General features: G+C 41.1%; 1 protein-coding gene across 5 annotated transcripts in view; it reads right to left on the minus strand.

The window, feature by feature from the left end:
• Positions 1-24,342, minus strand: part of ANKDD1B (ankyrin repeat and death domain containing 1B) — a 42,761-nt gene extending 18,419 nt beyond the window's left edge. For 4 of the 5 annotated variants that reach the window (XR_006416291.1, XM_044446333.1, XM_044446330.1 and 1 more), the window contains exons 1-11: positions 24,211-24,342; positions 20,339-20,442; positions 19,583-19,681; positions 16,937-17,035; positions 16,738-16,842; positions 14,285-14,383; positions 12,578-12,676; positions 8,066-8,164; positions 5,511-5,609; positions 2,348-2,446; positions 753-851 (exon numbers count right to left, since the gene is read on the minus strand). Coding sequence is in view for 4 of the 5 variants with exons in the window: in XM_044446333.1 (XP_044302268.1) it covers positions 753-851; positions 2,348-2,446; positions 5,511-5,609; positions 8,066-8,164; positions 12,578-12,676; positions 14,285-14,383; positions 16,738-16,842; positions 16,937-17,035; positions 19,583-19,681; positions 20,339-20,442; positions 24,211-24,331 (1,122 nt within the window). In the remaining variant the exon portion in view is untranslated. Of the gene's footprint in view, positions 1-752; positions 852-2,347; positions 2,447-5,510; positions 5,610-8,065; positions 8,165-12,577; positions 12,677-14,284; positions 14,384-16,737; positions 16,843-16,936; positions 17,036-19,582; positions 19,682-20,338; positions 20,443-22,556; positions 24,150-24,210 lie in introns of those variants that run through there. The other variant, XM_044446331.1, reaches the window with a different exon arrangement.

Consider the following 24,342-nt stretch of genomic DNA (forward strand, 5'->3'; position numbering starts at 1 on the left):
TCGTGAGCCAAGGTACCACTGTACTATATTAGGTATTATGCCTACTGTTTAACAGTTCTTATATCTTAATTTGTGTTTTGTGCTAGTTTTCGGAATCATCAAATTTGGTTTTAAATCTAGTTTTAACATTTTGTAGAAACATTTTATGATGCTTTACTGTTGTTTGCATCTTTACATTGTATACTTAACATATTTTTTTTGTGCTGTTGTAAACCAGGCAGAAAGCTTCAGCTACTGGATGGTATACAAATACAATTAGTATTAATAAACTAATAATAATTTCTTCTGTTTTGGCAACACATTTTCTGATATTAAGGAGAAATTAAAGTGCATCAACAAACACAGTTTGGATGAGAGACTTCAAAATGGCTGTTAGATAGCATCAGATGAATTAGAATGGGAAAACCTTCTTCAGAGAACAATGACTACTTTATACTATGCATTTTATTATGTTCAGCCTACAAACAGAAAGAACAAGTGCAGTATGTTATGGTCAGTTTCACTGATAGCTTTGTACTAAGTTAATACCAGATTGCTACAGGTTTTCAGAAAGAGACTAAAATGGTCTCTCCTAACCTGGTGCCCTCCAGATGGTGATTATGTTGGCTGAGGAAGATGGGAGATGCAATCCAATACATCTAGAGGTTGCCAGATTGAAGAAGGATAGGCTAAAGCAAGAGTGATATTTTAATGAATAATATTTGAAAATATTTGAATTGCAACTGCACAGAAATCTGAAAAATAGAAAATACCTTATCCACAATGGTGAGGTCACAACCTGCCTTAAGCAGCAGCTCCATGACTTCCACATTTCCAAGATCTGCTGCAAGATGTAGAGGTGTTTGATGGCTCTTGTAGAAGCAGAGCAAAGTAGAAGATGAAAATCACAAAAAAAAATTTCAATTAACAAAGGCATGGCAAAAAATGTCAATATTCAAATCACATATATAACAGAATGGTGATAATTATGGGTATGGATCCAGATTTAATCATACTTAGAGCAGTTCCATTAAAATCAATGGGATTTAAATTAGTCCTGACTAATGTGTCCCATTAATTTCAGTAGGTCTAGTCTTAATTGGTTCATACTACAAGTCTAGAATAACAGGAAATAAACTCACAAAATGGACCAGATCAGAATGCTTGTTTATTTATTTATAAAATTTGTATGCCGTCCAATTACTAACATCTATGGATGGCTAACAGCATAAATAAATTGATGACCCACTCTGGCTACAATTAATAATAATGATACAATTCAATATTAAAACTTATTAAAATATTGATTAAATAAAAAGGTCTTAACCTGACGCTGAAAAACATAATGACGGCGCCAGGCGGACTTCTCTGGGGAGCGCATTCCATAGACGGGGCACCACCGCAGAGAAGGCCCTCATCCGGGTACTCTGTCTCCTAACATCTTTCACAGAGGGTTCCTGGAGGAGGGCTTCTGTTGCCGACCTCAGGGGGGTGGGAGGGCAAATAGGGAAAAAATGCATTCCTTTGTTAAGAGTGATCCCTTAGAAATAGCAAGTCATGGAGTTTTTTGCTTCCTCAAACCTAGATGTTTTAAAGAATGAAGTGGTAGCAGCTACTGGCCAATAAACTGAGAAAGTTCCAGCCTGGTTCAACTCACAAAACAGGACAAGTAGAATCATGCCCATGACAAAGGGCAACAGCAAACTCTACGCTGCTCTACATTTGACCATGATCCAGAGTGCATCTTGATGCATGCCCACTTTGAGGTTTAGAAATAGACCTGGGATAAATAAGCTCTGAGTTTTTTAGATGAATAAGTATGGAGTTGTTTTAAAATTGTACTTATTATACCCGACTTATGGGTATGAAGATTCAAAAGAAAACAGGAGAAATTAGTAACAGTAAACCAACAGAACACATTTTAGCTTTTTCTCAGTTTATGTGGAAAGAGAAGAAGGTGTGCTTGTATAGTGGAAACCCAAGGCAGGAAGGGAACCAGTCCAGCCACTTTACAATAAGAACACCTTCAGGCAAGAGCTATAAGTGCCGCAAAAGGGCCTAGTGGTTAAGCACACCAAACCCTTCCACAGAGAGATGAGATAAAGACTGCATACATATTGCATGCAAATGTTTTTAAAGGCCTTTTAAATGTTTTTTAAAGGCAGAGTTCATTAGGCCCTTTTTATCCTTGTGGCATAAATTAAGAAAGACAGCCTGAGCTACTCGTAAACTATCCAATGAATCACAACAGACAACGTAATTCTATTGAGAAGGCTAGCTTGATATACGTCACACAACTGATAATTTTTCAGGGGAGAAAAACCTCAGAATCTTCCATGTTAAAACAATACATTTCTAAATTTCTCACCTGATTGAGCAAGTTTAGATCATGGTTAGCATCTATTAAACTACTGACCACAGGTACATTGTTTTTTAAGACGGCCAAATGGAGAGGAGAATTGTTTTGCTGTAATCAAAGGAAAAGATTGTTACAATACTGCATAAAATCATCATACCAAGTACTATTTGTTCACAAATAATCTTGATTAATCATACTTTGTTAGTTCAGGAAAAGTCAACCTTCCTATGGGCAGAAGAAAGCTAAATTATTTCTCCCAGAAGATTGCCAAGCATACCAGCAATCAGATGGGACAACCCATTTCACAATGGCTTGGTTTTTATATAAGACTAACCCACGGTTTACTTAACCCATGGTTTGTTGACTTACCCTGGGTCTATCCAGCAGATGATTAAACAAACCATGGTTTATTTTCCTTTTCCTTTCCCCATTCACTTTCTGTATCCTAAATGCTTTTTGCAGCACTATAGTACTAAAATATAGAGCAGTTGGTGTTTCTCTTTTTGAATTTTTATTGCTCTGGCCTGCTGATATGGTAGCTTACTGAAATAACTCAAGATCAACCCATGGTTAGGGGTTCACATGTGACAACAAACTATGGCTTAAAGAACCAAGAGTTTACAATCCAATAACAAACCATGGGTTGTCTAGGTTTAATGGTTAACAAATGATGGGTTATGAGTACAGCCCCACTTCATATCACAAAAACCTAGAATTCAACCATCTTCAACATGGCTCAGTGCTATGAACAATTCACAGCAGTGAATTGGAACAAAGTGATAAGCATAACAATGTCAAAAAGAAGGCCAAAGTCTACATGGGGCAAAACAATCCTAACTGGGATGGAAGTGGGGAGCTAAGTAGCAGACAATCTGCCACTTCCAAAACCTTACCTGGTAAGGCCTGCTTGCTTGTCCTGCCCAAGGCAGGAGCTGGGAACAAGTTTTTTCCTTCTTCATTCAGGCAGTTCTTCATTTTAAAAAATTGTTCCACACAGGTTTCTGTGAGTGGTTATTAACTGCATTAGCTCCAAGTGGTCATAGTTGTGATGCTGGTGCTTTTCAAGTGAGCAAAGGGTATCTGGACCAGTGGATCCAAGGATGCCTCTCATTCAAGGCCAGAGATCTGGGCTACCTGGAACATCCTGTGCCCAGGTCTACCACAAGCAGAAACACTGTTGGTGATAGATGTACGTCTTTATTGCTTTCTGCAAAGCTAACTGGGATCTCCAGGGTAGAACGCAGGAAGCTACCCTATAATAAGTTATACCCTTGGCCAATCTAGCCTTGTGTTCTCAACAGTGACTTGCTGCAGCTCTTCAGAGTTTCAGGCAGGATTCTTTCTTAGCCCTTCCTGAAGAAGCTGGGGACTGAAACAAGAACCTTCTGCATGCAAAGTATGTACTCTGACACTGAGCTGAGGCAGAAGTATGGAAGTGTGAATATATGAAGAACAGCAGAAGTTGCCTATGACCCAGACCTTTGGCCTACAACCAAGTGCTAACCAAAGTAAGCCTTCAGAGGCACACATGTACTGTAGAAGGGCACTTTGCCAAATCTCATCCTTGCAATACAAGAATGTATGGAGTGGTGTAGTGCAATAGGCAGAATGTCATCCTTAGATGCAGCAGATTAGGTTACAAATCCCCACACCAGTCATGATAATCATCATGTAACTCTTGGCTAGTCTCAGACTAATCAACATCACACAGTTTTGTGTTAATAAAATGGAATAAGCAAGGAAGAGCAAGATGCAAATGTGAATAAGGACAGGATAGAAACCTAATCAATATTGACCTATCTACTGCAATGCAATGCAATGCATCCTGATCTAATCAGTACTGACTTATTAATCAAATTTGTGCATGCTGATGAAGCTTAAAACTTGGAAAAAGTACCCAAAATATTTAGGTAGTCTATTTTTGCCTTTTCACTAAACATTTTCAATTTTTTAGCTTGGAGCTCTTTGTCAGATCAATAAAAATATTTTCATGCCAGTGCTGTTTACAGTATGACAATTTTGGAAGCAGATTTAAATATCACCTTAACACAAGAAACCAGGATGAAACTTATCTGTGATAAACAGCTGGTGGAAAACTGTACAACGGGGTTGGTGAAGATTTGAAATGCAAGGAAAACCTTTAATACCACACAAAATGTTATGGAGATGATACCCATAACAAATAAGTATTTATAATTATGATGGTTATAAGAGATTACTTCATATATAGTCTCAATTCCATTTGAGCTAGCATATTAAAATACTTCTCCTGCATTAATAGTAGATGTGTTAATTTTGTCTATACAATTGCCTGTAATGAGAACATACAGCTCTTTCTATAATAAGAGGATAACCTAGCTTTGTTCCAGGGCATCATATACCACTATGAGTCTTTCTTTAGTAAATAGGGGCTGCAATCTTACGCAAAATGGGTGCAAAATGTCAAGCCTGGAGTCTAAATTCAGCCCTTCAGAGGGCCCAATCTGACTGCTGGAATACTCCAGAAGCCCATTCCCTTGGCTCCACCCAATTTTCCCCAACTACTAACTTTGCTGGTTTTCTGGGTTTTGTGTACATTTTCACTCATTCTAAATGGATGAAATGCCTCTGATAAGGCTTAGTCACTAGCAGTAAATTCTTTAAGCTGCAGTAGACAGGTATGTTAACTGCACCCCTTTGGTATTTGCCTTCAGCTCCATTCACCACCTGAATGCAGCTCTCTGTAAGCTTCTCTGAAATGAATTGGGTGCTTGAGATGAAAGTTGTTCTGCACCCTGGCAGAACACTCCCACACTTCCCTGGGAGTAATACCCCATTGAACTCTTATGGTCCTTACTTCTAAGCAGGCCTAAACAGGCTTGAGCTGCATATATTCTACCTCTTAAAATTTTTAAGCGCATAAGAACTATCCTGCTAGAGTTAAATACTTTTTACTTTCATTAATTTTGATGAAAGAATCTGCTTAACATTCCCACTGAAATCACCTAAGTTTAAAATACTTTAGTTTAGTCTAATATTCTCATTTATACACATTGTGGTTCTCCTCATTTTGTATCCTGAATTATGCATGGCTCTAGCTACCACTGCTTCCAGATAATCTTGTGGGGAAATACTGGAGCTGCATGAAAAAAATGAAGGCTATAACATCTGCGAGGAAAGAGATAAAACACACCTGACATTGAGTATGCAGATCTATGTTTTTAGTGATAAGAAATGTGACCAAAGGTGCATGCCCATTCTGGGTTGCAATATGCAATGCATTGGAACTGTGCTGCAAAAGAGACAATGGAGAGAAGGAAATTAGTTTTATGTTTCTTAATGAATCAAATGAATCAGAACGATAAGTAGCATTAGGTATCCTCCCGAGTTAGAACATAACTCTATGGCTGCAATGTTATGTTTTCTTACCTGGGAATTAACTTCATTGAACAAAGTTATTTCTGAACAAATATACATGGGATTATACAGTTTCTTATGAAAAGTCAGTTTCCAAAATGACAGTCATTGTAGCTCTCCTCACAACTGTTCTACGCCATTGATTTCAATTAGATTGAAAATGTTTTAGCTAAAAGAACCCATTAGCAAGTAATTAAATATACCAAATTACATGCTTTTAAAACTTTACTAGGGAAAGGAGTTTCCTTTTTGCTTCTGCCAAATCAGTCATGGGTTTCTTCAGTTTTCACAGAATGAGAGGCAAATGATCAGCAGTCTTCCTCATTTATAAAAAGCAATAATAAAAGAGGAATATGACCATGGCAAAAAAGGGGAGAGAAAAGGACAAATAGATCTAATAAAGTACAAGGAAGCAGTATGCCTTTCCACATACTTGAGCTAGACAACACCCTACTAAAAAAATCAAGTAATGCCCTTAACATGAGCAATATAATTGACTTTATCTGGCATGCATTTATCTTTGCCACACTTTGCTTACCTGAAGGTGTAATGTTCAACACTTGTCTGTTTCTTTCTCTTTTAAAGTCTTGGCAGCTTGGAATATCTCTTATGTAGGTTGCTAAAAGCATTCATCCTAATGCATCATGCCTTAGAACATACCCAGATAGCCACTTCTCCAGATCCCACTTTGGTAGCACAACTCAATTTGCACAATCAGGGAAGGGACAGAAGTCACAGTGACTTCTTTCTCTCATATCATGTGTGCTGGGAGTATTTGCCCAATTACCTTTGACAGCTCTGGATGGCTTGTCATCCACAGCAACAAGCCAGTCTGGCCAGATTTGACATGATGAGCCCTGCATGGGACCACTCAAGGGAATAAACGCAGATCTGGAGCTGGAGTGAATGGGGGAACACTGTTGTTGAAATCCCATTTGCTCTGTCCTGCTGTGCCACTTCAAAGGGGATTTTTTTAATAGTCTGGAAGATTTGAGCAGATTTCTTGGCTGGGAAGGCAGTTGGGGGGATTATAATGCCAATTTCCTTTCCATTTTTTCCTACGTAGCTATGAAATCTGCGCAATTTCTTTCCCAGCCATGAAATTTACATACATTTTTCAATTTGCATACATTTTTCTGTTTACTTCCCAGTCATGACATGTGTATATAATTCACACTTTTTTAAAAAGTAAAACTTTTCCTGTCGTTTAAAGAAAAAAAACCTTTCAGGTGGCAGAACAGGATGGCATGCTAGTAAATGGGTACCAGCATTAGTGGGACTTACACACCCCAATGTTCATTCCAGGCAATTCAGCTACCTTCTCAGGGCTTTTCTCCAGAACTGTTAGGGAACTGCAGTAACTGTAGCAGTAAATGTTCTGAAAAGGAGGGATAGTATCTTCCATTTCTTTGGTACTTGGAAACCCAGAGAACAGTTGAAGATGTGGAAGATTGTAAGAACTGTCAGTTCAGTTCTTGAGATGGAGAGGATTACACTGCCAAGGCAGACATTTTGGCTCTGCCCCACTTTTGGTGTACCTACTTCTCCTGCTTTTATCCCTTTACTGGTGATTTTCAGTTGACAGCTTAGCAACTGTACATGAATTAGTCTATATTCAATCTCTCCTTCTCAATCTGAAAACAACAGCATGTTGTTGCTTCCTTTGACAGTTGAAAGAAACAAGGGCATTGACCAGGAAAGGCTACATGTTGCTACAAAGGTGTAAATGAGCACTTTGCAGCTGTGAAAGACCAGCTGACCAACAAGCAAACAATTTGGAAGACAACTGCACAATTTTCTGGGAACATAGATGCATACATATATGACCATATATGACTGGATTGCACATCTCTGAGGCTGAACATTTTGCAAAAAGGGCAAACAAAAAGGGCAACCATTGGGGGAAGGTAGGAGACGCAGGACACAAGACAGGTTTCGCCATGGACACTGGGATGCAGTCTGAAGGACCAAGAAGGAAGGGTGTGTGTATGGGACATGATACTGTAAGTGATTATCTGTCGGGCACACCATGGGTTGTTCCACGAACAACTTATATGCCATGGCTTATTGTCAGGGTGGCTTGGCATGACACATGAATACTGGTCAGTCACTGGCCCAAGACCACACACTATGAATTTAATGGCTGAGCAGTATTTGAACTTGGGTCTCCTAAGTCATCTGATCACCACACTGGTTTTATTCAGTGAGCCACTACATAACATTGTTTGTAAGTCCTGTGGTTGGGCACTTTACATGGCAATAAATCTGAAGCAGTTCAAAAATATTATTTCCATAAAATGATTACAAAGAACTCCAATGGTAATAACATACTTTGTTTGAAATATTGATATCACTTCCTGCTTCCAGTAAGAGATCTGCACATTTTTGATGGCCTCCTTCAACAGCCAGATAAAATGGTGTTTCGCCATTCTAAAACCAAACACACAAAGAAAACAATTAGCTGACAATAAAATACAGTCGGCAGCAGAAGTGTAGATGATCCCTTTGTTACTTGCCTGCAGCAAGTCAGAATTCCTTCAGAAAACAAGGATGGAAACTTTCATTTGTTTTTCTTTTGGTATCCAGGAAAAGACGGTATTTTTTTTCCTGTCAGGCTTAAGTTAAGTGTCATGTGAACCTACAACATAATAGGAAAATTTGCAGGCTTGTATTTTGGTGGAGTTGCTACACCAAGCTTCTTTGCAAGGCTGGCTGCCACCCTTTTCTCCACTGGCAATGCTCTTTTTTGTTTTTTAATTGGCTAAAAAGCAAAAATCTATCAAGTAAAGCCATGAAGCTCACATGAACAGTCTCACACTCTCAGTCTAACCTACTTTATAGGGATGAGGAAGAGAAGGAAGAAGATACAAGGAACCGAAGGTGGCTTAGGACCTTTGCTGCTGTTCTTGCCAAAGGTTTGGGAACCTGTCAGAATTTTTTAAAGGCATCACTCAAAGGAACCCGCAGGACCAACGTGGATGCTAGTCTTTGTTCTGTAGCACACGGAAGCTGATGGACCACAGCTCAGTGGCAGGATACAGCAATGCCAGGTAGGGCAAAGAAAGAATCTTGCTTGGATGTTCTGAGAGCATATGTACAACCACCTCACTACTGCTAAATGGGCCTGGGCCTGGTCAGTCCTTGCATGGGAGACCTCCTGGGAACCCCATGTACCAAATAAATGAATGGGAAACACAGATTTTTACAGCCATCAGATCACTTTATCTTTGTCCTGGGTGTACAAATATGTAAGTGACTCCTAAACCTAGGGGGGGAAATAACATCAAATCATCCCAGCATTTTGATCAACCATGCTACAGCCAGTCTAATGCCTGGAGCAATGTTTAGGGCAAGTCACTATATGTCTAGCATGTTAGATGAATGTCTGCAGTAGCAGGAATAATCTGTGCTAGCTCATGCCTGCTGGATCAACTTTCCATAGCAGATGGAAAATATTGCAAACTTCCTCCCTTCTTCCAGGCCGCTATCCAAAAGGGAAGCTAAGGCTGGTCCATTGACTGCATACTTACCTGGCACAGCAAACCCTAGCAACAGCAACATACACACTCGTAACCTCCCGTTTGGACTATTGTAACACACTTTATGTGGGGCTGCCCTTGAAGATAGTCAGGTATTGCAATTGGTTCAAAATAGAGCTACCAGATTGCTGACTGGGACTGCCAGAAGGGAACACTTTAAGCTGGTCCTCTATTAGCTACATTGGCTACCAGGTGAAATCCGGGTCTGATTTAAGGTGCTAATGATGACATATAAAGCCTAAATAGTTTAGGATCTGGTTATCTAAGCGAACATCTCTTTCCATATGAGCCTGCTTGAACCTTAAGATCATCTGCAGAGATCCTCCTCTGAGTGCCCTCCCTGAAAGAGGTAAGCAGGGTTAGTCCAAGGAGGGCATTTTCTGCTATATCGCTCCGATTATAAAACTTGTTCCCCAGAGAGGTGTGCCTGGTGCCAGCACTTTATTCAAAACCATTTTATTTACCAGTTCTTTAATTGTTAATTGGTGTTTTAATTTTTTTATCAAGTACTGGCACTAAAGAATTTTTAATTTTGGTATTATGATGATATTGTTTAAAAATTAAATAAACCATCTTGGGATTCTTAATGAAGGATAGTATATGATTTTTTAAAATAAATATATCAGTATTATTTCATTCATTCATTCATTTTATTTGGAGTTTTTGTATGCCGTCCCATTCGCATAAGCCTCGGGACAGCTTCCATACAATAAATAAACATAAAAATAGTATACATAGAATCTAGATTCACCCTGGCTGTACAATTAAAACCAACTGATAATATTAGAAGTTATTAAAATATTGTTTAAATAAAAAGGTCTTAAAAACAAAAAACAAATAACGACGGCGCCAGGCAGATCTCTCTGGGGAGCACATTCCACAGGTGGGGCGCCACCACAGAGAAAGCCCTCCTCCGAGTACCTACCCTCCTAATTTCTTTCACGGAGGGTTCCCGGAGAAGGGCCTCTCCCGCAGATCTCAAGGGGCAAGCGGGCGTATATGGATGTAAGCGCTCCTTCAGGTAACCAGGACCCAAGCCGTTAAGGGCTTTATAGGTCATCACCAACACCTTGAATTGGGCCCAGACTTTGATGGGGAGCCAGTGAAGCTGGTAGAGGACTGGGGTTATGTGAGAATAACATCCAGTCCCCGTCAGCAACCTGGCAGCTCTATTTTGCACCATCTGAAGTATCCGGACTGTCTTCAAGGGCAGCCCCACATAGAGCGCGTTATAGAAGTCCAATCAGGAAGTAACCAATGCGTGTGTCACTGTCGCTAAGCAATCGTCCTCGAGGTAGGGACACAGCTGATGGATTAGCCGAAGCTGAAGGAAAGCGCTCCTCACCACCGCAGTCACCTGAGCTTCCAAAGACAGCTCTGGGTCGAGGAGCACTCCCAAGCTGTGGACCCTGTCCTTTAGAGGGAATGCAACCCCATTCAGGACAAGGTCCAAGTCACCTACTCCGGAGCCCGAACCACCCACCAACAGGACCTCCATCTTGTCTGGATTGAGCTTCAGTTTATTGGCCCTCATCCAGCCCATTACCTCAGCCAGGCACCAGTTCAGTACAGCCACTGCCTCACCTGGATTGGTTGAAAAAGAAAGGTAGAGCTGGGTATCATCAGCATACTGATGATTCCGCAGCGCACACCTCCTGATGACCTCTCCCAGCGGTTTCATGTAGATGTTGAATAGCAAGGGGGACAAAATGGCGCAGAGCCATAGTCCCCCAGCACCACCTTCTGGAATTGGCCATTGAGGTAGGAGCGGAACCACTGCAAAGCAGTGCCTCCTACTCCCAGTCCTGCTAGCCTATCCAGAAGGATACCATGGTCGATGGTATTGAAAGCCGCTGAGAGGTCCAGGAGGACCAACAGGGACGCACTCCCCCTGTCTCTCTCCCTGCACAGGTCATCATACAGGGCGACCAAGGCAGATTCGTTAGCATACCCGGGTCTGAAGCTGGACTGAAATGGGTCCAGATAATCAGTTCCATCCAAGAGTGCTTGGAGTTGTCCCACCACCACCCGTTCCAACACCTTGCCCAGAAACGGGAGGTTGACCACCGGTCTATAATTGGCGGCCATCTCTGGATCCAGGGACTCCTTCTTTAGGACCAGCCTGACTACCACCTCCTTTAGAGGGGCAGGCACCTGGCCGTCCCTCAGAGAGGTGTTAATGACCTCCAGGATCCAGGCACCAATCTTGTGTTTGGCTTTGTTTGGTAGCCACGACAGGCAAGGGTCGAGTAAGCAAGTGCTGGGACGAACTTGTCCAAGCACATTGTCCACATCATCAGGCCACAATAACTGAAACTCATCCAATAATATCTGACCAGACGGAGACATTGGCACCTCCCCTAAGGGATCTGAATCACTAGTGGAGTCCAGCTCATGACGTATCTGAGCAATTTTCTCCTTAAAATGCTTGGCAAAGTCGTCACAGCAGGCAATCATGGGTGGTATGGGATCTTTCTTAGGATCTGGATGTACCAGCCCCTGTACCACTCAAAAGAGCTCCACTGGACAGCACTGTGAGGAGGCAATGGAAGTGGAGAAGAATTTCTTCTTCGCCACCCCCACCACCACAGCATAGGCTCAATAGTGAGCTCGTAAGTGTGTTCGGTCAGATTCATCCCGTGATTTCCTCCACCTATGCTCTAGATGTCTCCCAACCCGCTTCATCGCCCGTAATTCAGGTGTATACCAAGGGGATGAACGGGCTCTGCTTAAGAGCGATCGTGTCAATAGCTCTGGCCATTTCTCCATTCCATAGTTCAACCAGAGCTTCGACAGGAGCGCCAGCCTTATCAACCGGAAACTTTCCCAGAGCCTTCAGGAATCCATCTGGATTCATCCGGCTCCAAGGGCGGACCAACACAATAGGGTTTGCACCCTTACAGAGGGAAAGGCCAACATCAAGCTCAAACCTCAAGAGGAAGTGATCTGACCATGACAGGGAAGTCAGACACATGGGTCCCCAAACTACGCCCATGCCACCCACCTTGCCCTGTACACAGGGAGGCAGCGGTTTGCTTGCTCGGAGAAAACAATCACCAAGCGAGCAAGCTGCTGCCTCGTGCACCCACCTGCGCCACCCCTCCCCTTGCCTCGCCATGTGCCCCGCCCCCTCCTCTGCACGTGCACCTGCACATGCCGCCCCCACCCGTCCCACCCCCACGCCAGCCCGCACACACCGCCGGCACCACCTTTCCAGCCCACGCCCAGCACTGGCAGCTTTCAACTGGCCCCCTGGTGAAAACATTTGAGGACCCCTGATTTAGCATATTTGTTATATGTTTACCTGATTTAACTCATTTATTTCTTCCCACTGATCCAGAAGAACTTCCACTACCTCACTGTGGCCATTTTTAGCAGCCAGATGCAATGCACTGTTTCCTTCCTGCAAAAACACACACACCGAGAAATATAATGCATATTCACATTAGCAAGATCAAAAAATATTAGAACAAATTACAATGCCATTTTTAACTCTGTCAATTTAAAAAAAAATTCTTTGTTTTGTTAATTTATATATTTTATTATTTTTTCTGCCATACTTAAATGTTCCTAAGCAGAGAACAGATTGTTATTGTCCACAACAATAGTAGTAGGAACTTCTGTTTATCTTTAAAAGGCATATTTCTAATTCCAAGGGTTGCACAGAAAAATTGAGTAATTCATACATAGTCTTGTTTTTTTCCTACATGCACCTTGCTCTGCAATTCTACAGGCCATTCCAATGGAGTAGAGAGAAACAGAGATTAGAAAAACCTTGAAGCAGGAATCAAATTCCCTAGTATACTTGGCGGGGGGAACCCAGAAAACTAATGTTTTCACCAGTATTGCCCTGCATATTAACTAATCCTGTGGACAAAGCAATCTTGTCCTAAGAGATAGAGGAGATGTTGGAGACACAGCCTGGCACCCAGAGCCTTGGGGTCCACAAGTGGTCAAGCTGGCAAGTGGTGGTGGCTGATTGCCTTCTGGATTTCTTCTCACTCGTTCTCCTTTTGCTTTCCTTTCCTTTCCACCGAAATCAACAGGAGAGAAATTACCTGTGCCAGCCTCATTGCTGAAAGAAAGGGCTTTGGATCCAAAGCTACCCCTAGCCCATCCCTAGAATATCCCATTTCAGGATTTGTCTCTGGCCACAAGTACTACCAGTGGTAGATTTATATCTGTGAACTTTCCACTGGCATAACTGGAAACTCTGGGATAGATGTTCATTCTGCCAGCAAAGATACTCTTGATCCCATCCAGACCCCTTTTCAATGGCCGTCCAAGGGAATTAGGATTGCCCTCGGCATCAATATTATCATGACTTTCACAGAGTAGTGACTTTTTTTTTAACCTAAAATGACCAATTGTTTATCAAAATGATGCAGCAATACTAAGTAGGATACTGTATTTTTTGCTCTATAAGACGCATCTGACCATAAGACGCACCTAGTTTTTAGAGGAGGGAAACAAGAAAAAAATATTCTGAATCAAATGGTTTACTAAACTCCCAATGTTTATATTTATACTGTTTTATTTATTGATTCTGTTGTGAGACACAGAGTGATTGGAAGGTCTAGAAATATCCCAAATAAATAAATTAATATGGCATACAAATACACACATGAAGTGAAATTAAACACTGTCATTCTGTTTTTATTGTCTTTACAGTGTTCAGCATAAGTTAATGTACAGCTTTTAGCTGAAGATACCACTTTATAAAACACATGAAGCTGGTTAAGAGCCAATGTAACATAGAAGTTAGAGTGCTGGACTGGGTCTTGAGAGATCCAGGTTCTAGTCCCCACTCGGCCATGAAACTAATTGGTAATTTAGGTCAGTCACTTCCTTTCAGCCTAACTTCCCTCACAGGGTTGGCACCACGATAAAATGAGAAGTGGGAGGATTTTGTAAGCCAACTTGAGTTCCTTGCAGGAAAAAGGCAGGACATAAATATGATAAATAAACAAATACATAATACGCTTTCTTGAAATTCTTGGAAGAGACTTACTTTGTCTTTTTCTGTGGTGAATAATTTAAGGGAAATCAACTCATTTATCATTTCTACATGTCCCATTTCAGCTGCCAGAAGGAATGGCTTTCTCCCTTTCTAAGAGACAGTAAACAATAAAGAGGTCAGTATGCAAAGGGGGTGGGGGAATCTCTTGTAGAACTTATGCTAAACTTTATTTATTTAAAGTTTTTATATGCCGTCCCCTTGCTATATAGCCTCAGGATGGCTCTAACATTAGAGTGTCCTTAAACCAGGGGTGTATAACCAACTGTGGCCCTAGGGCTGTATGCGGTGCTCAGCTTAATTTCAAAAGAAGGGACAGGTTCAGATTCAGGCAGGAATGTTCTGCCTTAACCTGACAACCTGCTGGATGTGGAGGAAGGGAAAGCAGTGAGTGGAAGAATGAGAGGTGGAAAGGGGGATCCCAAGCCTGTGGAGCTCTGGGTTGGCATACTGCTAGCTTTTGGCCACCCACCAACAGTATGCTCTCTCCCACAGATAATCTTATGGCTTTTCTTATTAATGATATACAGCTGGATCCAAGGTGTTGAAACTATTTCAGCCCAAGTAGTTTTAGAAGAGTTCTTGTGGGGGCAGGAAAGATTCCAGTGAAAGGTGGCACCAAAGTCAAACAACATAACTAAGCCTTAGAAGCAGCATTTCAACCACTCAGAATGGGAAAAACAGCATAAAATTTCAGAAACTACCAAACAGTTGGTAGTCTGGAGAAAGGGAGTGGGACCAGGAGATAGGGCATGGCCACCCACAGATCCCAAACAGGCTGGATTGGGATCCCAAGTGGGCCAAATCTAACCCGCAGTCCTGAGACTTCCAATCCTGAATCTGAGTGAGATAATGTGGCATGTAGATAACATGGCAGAGGGCACACAGATGGGAAGGGAAGATGAAAGCTGAAAATTGATAGTAGAAAGCAAGAAGGGATGAAATAGAGAGGAGGGAAGAGCTGCAGTTATAGGCAAAATTGTAAATATGAGATCCAGAAACTTGAAATTGATGTAGGGTATCTGTATAAAGAGTTAAGGAAAAGGTAACATTATAAAGACAGAAGAGAAGATACATTTTTGTAGCTATGTTAGCCTACAAAGCTTAATATTCAATAGACAGTTTAATTAACTCTCCTGAGGAAATTATTTTTAGAAACCATCCAGATTAAACAAGACAAAAAAAGACAATTTAATAACAATATATCCCAACAGTAGGCAGTGCATAACTTTTATAGAATTTCCATCAGTGAAAGTTTGCAAGAGATCAACAGTGTGCAAGAACATGTTCTTTTGCTACCAAAAGTTGTTGAGTAAAAGATACCAAATTACACAAGTTGGCTGAAATCCTTAACATATTATACTTATTAAATAAGCCTTACTGATTTCATTAAATGGTACCTGAAGAGTAAAATTATATATTATTAGAGCTGTTTGGCTAGTTTCCTGAGATCAAATGGACCCTAAGCATCTTCTGGAAGTGATGCAAGACTTTTTCATGTGAGCAAGCATCTTAAGAAACTGTCTTATACAGAGAATAATGGGTCCTTCCATTTCCATTGCCCAAAATTCTTTTTAATGGTAATGTGGAGGACTTACCAACCTGAAACCTTCTATGTGGAAGGCGTATGTCCCACCACTAGTCTTCAGTCCCTTACCTCAATAAGCTCCAAAGTTTTAAAAGCTTATTTATGTTTCTGTGATGGGGGAGGAGGATCCTACGGCCCTAAGTATCATCTTAGGTGCTACTGGATAATTCAGGTATCTACCTCTAAGGCTGGACGCAGAGCTCCCCACTTGCAGCTGACAAGTTAAAATTTGCATTGGCTGCCTCTCCAAGGTTGAAAAATCAAACCTGACTCAAAAGAGAGTAAAGGAATTGGAAGACAGAAGGCAGTGGGCTGGGGATAGGGGAGACTGGGGCTCCTATGAAATGATCTATCCTGATGTCATGCCAAACTTTCCTCCCTCTCCAAAGCACCCCTGGCCAAAATCAGCTGTCTAACTCAAATGCAGAGTGGAAGAAACAGGGAGGGAGAGATTGTCCCCACTATTTCTCCTACTCTGAATTAGAAGATCATAAGCCTCTCAGTTTGGAGGCTTATCAGCATCAAGGGTGGAATCAACAGGATTGCCCCCTTGCATACCTAAGTCTGAGAGATGTTGCTTTAAAAAGGCTGATGTTTGTCCGAGCCCCTGTGGAAATCTCATATGGTAAATGCTTCTTTCCAATGTAATACAAATACATCACTTTGCTTGCCAAGAGAAATTAAGAAGAGATCATTGGAGCAAAAATAAATCACCACAATATTCAGAAATGCAGAGGAAATATAAGTGTGGCTATTTTCATAATTATGCCGAGTGATTGGAAAAGAAAAATATTCAGAAACAAAACATTATTAACATGCATTGGCAGATAACTGACAGTATATTATATAGATATGATACCTCATCTGGCTTATTAAGTTCCAGCAGGTTTAGGTCTTGGATAAAATAATCCACTATTCTAACATTATTGTTCTGAGCTGCAAAATGCAGGACATTCAATCCTTCCTAAGGAAAAAACAAAACAGTTCTGTAAAATAAATTTATAATTTCTTCTTTTATACAAGTAGTTAATGATAGCTTGTAATTATCAGTAACAAACCTTGTTCTTTGCTTTTTGATCAGCACCTGCTTTAATCAACATTAGCATTATATCCAAATTTCCAGACCATGCAGCAAGATGAATTGCAGAAAGACCATGCTAAAAATAAAAAATACATAAAAGGCATAAGAAATTACAATAGGTCGCAGTGAAATTTTAAAGTATTCTTTTCTATTTTACTTCAAGAAACAAAAGAATTAGGGTGCAATTCTATGGCTTTCTGACATTTGCTATTGGGCCATGGGATCATTTGGAGTTCTAGCTCCAAGGTCTTGAGGTCTCAGAGCTGGGCCACCAAAGACCACAGAGAAATAACCGCACCAGTTATACCCTGCTGGCTGCAACTGGGCTTGAGCAGGGGAACAAGGGGTATGGCAGAGGGCAGGGAGGCAAGGAAACTAGGGCCATGACTCGATGCCAATCAGCACCCCTTCCCTGAAAATGGCTGTCTAGATAAAATACTGGGCAGGAAATGTGGTAGTGGTGCTGCTGTGTCTCATGCAGTACACAGGATGCATGTAAATCTCCAAGTTTAGAGGTTTACATGAATGCAGGGGTAACAGGACTGTACCATTCATGAACCAAATTAACAGGGATTAGCTCATTCATTTCAACATGACTTTTTATTATTTATTTACAAAAATTAAGTTGCCATCTTTATGCTCTCAAGTCATCTTTAACACATGGTGATCCTCTGAATGAAAGCCCCTCCCAAATTTCCTGTCCATGACAGCTCTATTCAAATCTTCCAAGTTCAAGGTTGTGGCTTTCTTTATGGATTCAATCCATCTCATATTTGGTCTTCCCTCGTCTTCTGCCTTTCTTTTCCCTAACATGATTGTGTCTGAAGTACAACAGCCTTAGTTTTGTCATTTTTTTTGCTTCTACGGAAAGCCCTGGTTTGATTTAATCTAGGACCCTGGAAGGACAGAAAGACTTATCTGTCTTTCTGTCCATTCAGGGTAATCACAAAGCTCTCCTCCAGCACCATGTTTCAAACACAATTTTCTTCCTGTCAGCTTTTTTCACTATCCAGCTTTCTCACCCATACATTGTAATTGGGAATATAGTCATTTGGATTATCTTGGCCTTGGTCTCCTGAGAAATATTCTTCACTTGATCTTTTCTAGTTCCTTTATTGCTGCCCTTCCGAGTTTCAGTCTTCTTGGAATTTCTTGCCTACAGTCTCCCTTTGAATTGATGACTGAGATGAGGTATGTGAAATCTTTCCCAGTTTTGATTTCTTCATTATTAACAATGAATCTCTGTAATTCTTTGGAGGACATGCTTTTTATTTTCTTGATATTCAGTTGCACCCATAGTCATTGAGAGCCACCCTGTTAATGAACCTTTTGAAAAAGCCCAATATCCCAAGTTGTGACCATTAATCTTACAATCATTTCATGTTTAGATTAGTAATTGGAGTGTCTTAGGGTGCTTCCAGACAGAGAGCTCCTAGTGCTACCAACCAAAAGGCATTGTACAACTATGCCATCTTTTCCTTCTTAATGATTTTTTTTCTGATAAAATGCAAGACAGAAGAAGCAGAGGGAAAACATAAGAGAGCTACACATTAAAGATGATATTATCTCAATTATCTTGTAAATTTGAATAAGGCAGGATGTTTGCACATCAAAATGTCATATTGAAGCAGTCTTGGGCCATATGAGCTAAACAGCAGTATTTCAATAGGCAAACAACTTTGAGACAAAGTGGTTGCATCAGTCAGTGCAAAGCATATTTTAATACACAAAATGCCATTTAAACTCATTTCATGACAACATTCTTAGCTACAAAACATCAATAAACAACTATATTGGCACCAATATGATAGTTCCCCTGCATATCCACCTGGCGCCAACCTTATACTCCTTCTGGCGCCAGGTTAAGACCTTTTTGGTTAGCCAACATTTTAATAAGTAAATAAGGATTTTAGATGTTTTAAAGATCTGTCCACAGTCACACTTCCTTTTTCTTCTTTTCCTTCTTTTCTTAGTTTTATGAAATGTTTGGTTTATGTTTGTTTGTTTAGTATTTTAATCATCATGTTATTGTATTTTATAGTATTATTTATGATTGTAAGCCATCCTGAGCCTTCTGGAAAGGATGGGATAAAAATGTTTTAAATACATAAATAAAATATCCAGTTACCTCTCCTCAATATACTCTGAAACAGCTTATGCAACATACTAATTAGCTGAGGAGCATGGTCTTTGGAAGGCTATATAACTGAAGAAACTGGGAATAAAATGCAAAATATTAGATGTCCTTACATCTTTGTATCGTAATTCTTCAGCAAACCTTTACAGCTATTGGTAAAAGGGGGCACAAGATCCTGGACAAGACAGCTCTTTCTGCTGACCATCTGAACTGTAGGGCGTATTAAATACTAAACTAAACTCTTTGTTAAATAGGCAGAGTGTAGACTGACCTCTCTTTTCTATCTTCAAGTAATTAGCTGTGAGTATACAAGGTAGGGAAGGGCTAAAAAGAGAGGGGAAGAAATCAATTGGTGCTAGTGAAGGCACTCCTGGTATTTTAAAATACTGTCTGCAGGGTGGGCTATCTAATCAGTGCCATTGTTTCCAGACAAGATTCATGTGTGTCAGCAAGTGTAAACTAATATTAAAGAATCATTTTGAGTACCTTATCTGCAATATCAACTCTAGCTTTGTGATGAAGAAGAAAGTCCACTGCAGATACATGATTTCCTGCAACAGCAAAATGGAGCGCTGTGCGTTTCAGCTAAATAAGGGGAAAAACAATTATAAAAGCAGAGAATATCGTCATAAAGTTTTAAATCTTCTCGCCGTACAGAAAGAAAAAACAGCTCTCTTTAGTTTCAGTATAACCTCAAATTCCCCCCCCCCACCCCACTACTGATCATTTATTTTGGTCTGTCATTTAAAAAAATAGGATGATACTCCCACAAATACAAGTGAATGACATTAACTATATAAGTAAGCACAACAAACTCAGGCTGCAATCCTACTGCAATGCCTACAACTTCCATGCTCTCTCACCACTGGCTATGCTGTCTACAACTGATGGGAGTTTTCTCTTGCCTCTAAGAACAATACCATTTGATACAACATAGTATGAACTACATATTATCAATAGTATTAAATAAATTATTTTGCTTTACTAATACAAAAATTAAAAGGCTGATAACAGCTGGTATCTGCAACAACCCATTGTGGCTTATTCAAGGCATGGTGGGTACAAGCAATAGTACAAACCATTCTTGGCTTCTTGTCCTGCCCATTGACTATTGCCTTGCAACAACATCGTCTAAGGCTTGCAAAGCAACCACTACTCTTGCTAAATACAGTGAAACAGGATTGAAGAAATAAGAATTTATTGATTTGGGAATTCTCTCTACAGAAAATGTTTTATACTTACAATATTTACAGCATTAATATTAACATTGTTCCTAAACAGTCTCTCCATAGTATCCAGATTATTAGTTTTAGCAGCATGCTGAAATTCTCTCTCATCTGGTAGCACTGCAATAAAAAGTATGGGTTTCCAAGATAATAATGAAATGGCCAGAAAAAGCTTTATTACATTATTATCCCACCTTGTCCACGGAGTTCAAGTGGTTTACATGTTCCTGCCTCCAATTTTACATCCAAACAATCCTGTGAAGTAGGGCTAAGAGTGTAGCTGCCAAAGGCTATCTGATTAACATTTGAGTCCACCTCTCCATTATCCAACCCTAGTCCAACACTTATGATTTTATCGATTAGGCTGCTGGGGTCAGGGGAATAAAAAAGATGAAGGTTGGGCCTAGATCACAGAAGCTAACTTTACTCCTGCTCCTACCAAGTAGAAATGCCCCAGTGCCATCTTCCCTAAACATTTCACAAGAACTTCAGATGTATTGTATTTATTTGACATATTCTTATTCAAGGAGAGAGAGAAAGTTTTGCCAATCCCTCTTATATCACAGAAAAGAAAGGAAAAGGAAAGGCTAAATGACTATCTTTTCCTCCTTGTAGAATCAAGCAGACAAGACAGACTAGTATTTCAGCATTCTCCATCTCAGGTAGTATAAGTTAGGTAGTAAACTTTCGCTTACATTTCCATCTTTCACTTTTCTGTCTCCTTTTCACAAAGTTACCCCAGTTAATAGGTCATAGTATGTGGACTATGTTTAAAAATCTTATAAAATATGGATTATACACTACCCAGATAACTTCAGCTATTGGGCAGTACAGAAATAATTGGGCAGTATAATTAACAACAACCACAATAGGAAATGTGTGCCTCATTTTTTTTTTTTTTTTCCCTGCAATCCACTTCAGTTCAATCAGTGGCAGGTGTGGCCAATAGCCTGGGGTGATGGGAATACTAATCCAACATCATCTGGATGGCTGCAGGATCCCCATCCCTAGCCTAAGAAATTGTTCAATATTTAAAATATAAGCACTGAAGAAACTGATGAGAAAGGAAAGCTCTCCATTTCTACACTGGAGAAAAAAATGAGCTGGAGGAGCAATCCTGTGGTTCCTGGACTCCATCTAAAGGGTCATAGGATACTTCAGATTCCCAGATCCAAGGTCAGAGAAAGAACTCCAAGCCCAGACCTAGGAATCAGAACTTCTTCCCCCTACCCTCAACCCTCTCAGGCAGCAAAGAAAAAACAGTCTAGTAAAAATGCAAACTAGAAGGACATGGAGGCAAAGATTGGGTTGTAGAGGCTTACAGGCATTACAATAGGATTGAACCTAAGAAGCAATTTCTTGGGCTGGATCCAGAGTTATTCATGGCAGAAAATTATCTTCTGCTGTGTTTAAAAAAATTGTTCTTACAGGTTCTTAAATATTGTAATGAGCAAAGGAAGGGAAGAGGGGTTCTGCTAGCTATCCCTGCTCCTAACTATCCATCCCATTTTTGTCTTTTTTATTCAAAAGTAAGTACAGAGGACCTAATCTACATCTGTACCCTTGTATGGGGATATTAAAGCTTTGCTTCCAGTGCGGTCCCAATCTGGATTAGAGCCTCTGTGCCTACAATTCACTTTTTGCATAAGTTTGTTTCAATTGATACATGATGTGTGTGTGAGTTTGTGCACACACACTCTCTCCACATAATCAGAGACCCTACTTTTTGCAGTCTCAGATCATCCCCTGTATGCAATTGCCAGTGGTGCACAGAGGCAGTGGCCATGTGGAGGAAGGAGAAGCACAAGGTTTTTCCAACTTGTGGTGAAAAGGGCTAAAGACAAATATGAATATAATGACTGTGGCATGGATATATACCCTCTCCACCATCCAGGTCCATCAAGCATTGCATCCTTGAACCCTAGCTTCTGAATCTCATTATGTGGAGCAGGCTATGCCCATCATATGGTTAATCCACAATCAAAAGAGTAGCCAAGCTTTCCCTGCACGTAACTATCTTTCCCTGTATTCTGCTCTCCTTCTTGTTTCCCCATTGCCTCTCTTTTGCCACTTATTCAGAAAACCGGCTGCCTAGCCCACTGACCCCCCACTCCCCAATATTCATATACCTCCAAGTTCCCCTCTGTTATTAATGCATTAAACTGAGTACTGGGAAGGGGCACTGTATGCATGTTTAGCTATCAGTGAACCTATATAATTGGGACCTTCCATACCTTCAGGGTTCTCCCTTGTGTGTAGGAGCCTATGCTCATGCCATAGAATATGCTCCCCATTCAGATCTTCTGATAAGTCACAAAGCTGGAGATGGCAGACATATTGGAGTAGGGCCAGCGGTGCTCAAGGAATGTGTTACAAACATTTATAATAACTACTCACATGTTCAGCCAATAACTGTGTAGCACACCATTGTACATAAGTTACCGGTTATCCAGCAGCGCTCTTGGCCCTATGTAGAGCATAGAGCACTCCATCCCTCCTCCATCATCCCACTTATCTGCCTGGCTAATGCTTAAGTACAAAGCTGGTACACAGGGAAGTTATGGAAAATGTTTTAGCCATCAGAAGCAGGGATCTATTTTTGTCCTGCTTAGAATATGAATAATAAGCTACTATCCCTTCACATCACTGATACAAAAATGCATACATACTCCCAATCTACCTTTATAGAGTTCTTCTAAAGAATTATTTTTGTGAACAGCCCATAGAACTGATTTTAAATGGCACAGAGGAAAACCCAGGCAGAATATGCATACATTTTGTTTTTAATTACAGTATTCAAGTCTTCCAGGACTGAGCCTTCACACTGAAAAAATAGTGTTTTTATACTCTGTGGAAGGACATATCTGAAAAGGGGGGAATGGCCTACTATATGGTGACCTTTCCCCATATCTCCAACCCCATTCCCAAACCTTGTACTTGTCGGGTGAGGCAACTATCCCTGCCTGTCATGTTCTTTAAATCAGAATCCTGGGTATCTTCAAAGGAAAAAAGCTCTACAGCTCCTAGCATGCCCCAGCCAGCCAGAGCTGCATTCCAATCCCCATCTAAACTAGCATAAGAGATAACAGGATTTCTTATGCAAAAAATGGAGACTGAGAGATTGGACACTTGAGAAAAAGTTATTAATAAGCAAGTAACTAAAACTGCTATTCTCCTGCTGAGACTATGCTAGGTAATGCACACATCTGCACTCAGGCCCACGGGACAACCTGCACCACCAGCATCACAAAAGCACCGGTTTGCATATCCTCATCTGTGGGCCTCTAAAGGCCCTGGCGTGGCCGGATGCCGCTGAAAAAACTGGAGGAGAGGATTTGATTACAGAAAAAGCCCTCAGAAAGGAAGTACATGTGAAGCACATGTGGGCAAAAAGTCGTCTAATCCTGGGAGATCAGGTGCAACCAAGTTCATCAGCACTCCTGCACCTTTATTGCATGAAGTGCGCCTGCATAGTAGGGTGACAGGGCAGATGGCCGTCCCAGATATTCGGGGCTCCAGTACTAGTGGCCTACCCTCTAACACCGCCTCTGTTCCCTGTTATTCATGAGGTCGTCATCGTATCTTACAGTACAGCTGGATGCAAGCCTACTCAAAAGAAAGCCCTCTTGAGCTCAGACGGATAGGACTGCAGCCTTACATTCGTTAAACATCTGACAAAACCGAGCATAGTTTCAGCACAAAGAGTTCAAAACCCCTGACGAAGGCAGGATCCGCTCCTTTGACTGCTCGAGCGCAGCCCCTTCTCGCCTTCTGCGGGGAAGCGCCCCTCTGACGCAGCCACATCCGCGGCCGCTAGAAGTCCAGCAACCGCGAAGAGGCTCTTTCGGCCTCGGGGCGCCCCGTTCTCCTGCTCACACAAGGACTCACACGTGTCCGCAGTGGCGGCTTCTGCCGCCGCGACTGCCTGCGCGCTGCTGTCTTCTCGGGGATTCAGAAAGTCCAGCACGTCAGCCAGACCCCGGACCGCGCGGCTCCAGGTCTCCTCCATGGCGCTGCCTC

This window comes from Varanus komodoensis, unplaced genomic scaffold, assembly GCF_004798865.1.
Source record: "Varanus komodoensis strain SLA01 unplaced genomic scaffold, ASM479886v1 scaffold5, whole genome shotgun sequence".
NCBI classification, from domain to species: Eukaryota; Metazoa; Chordata; class Lepidosauria; order Squamata; family Varanidae; genus Varanus; species Varanus komodoensis.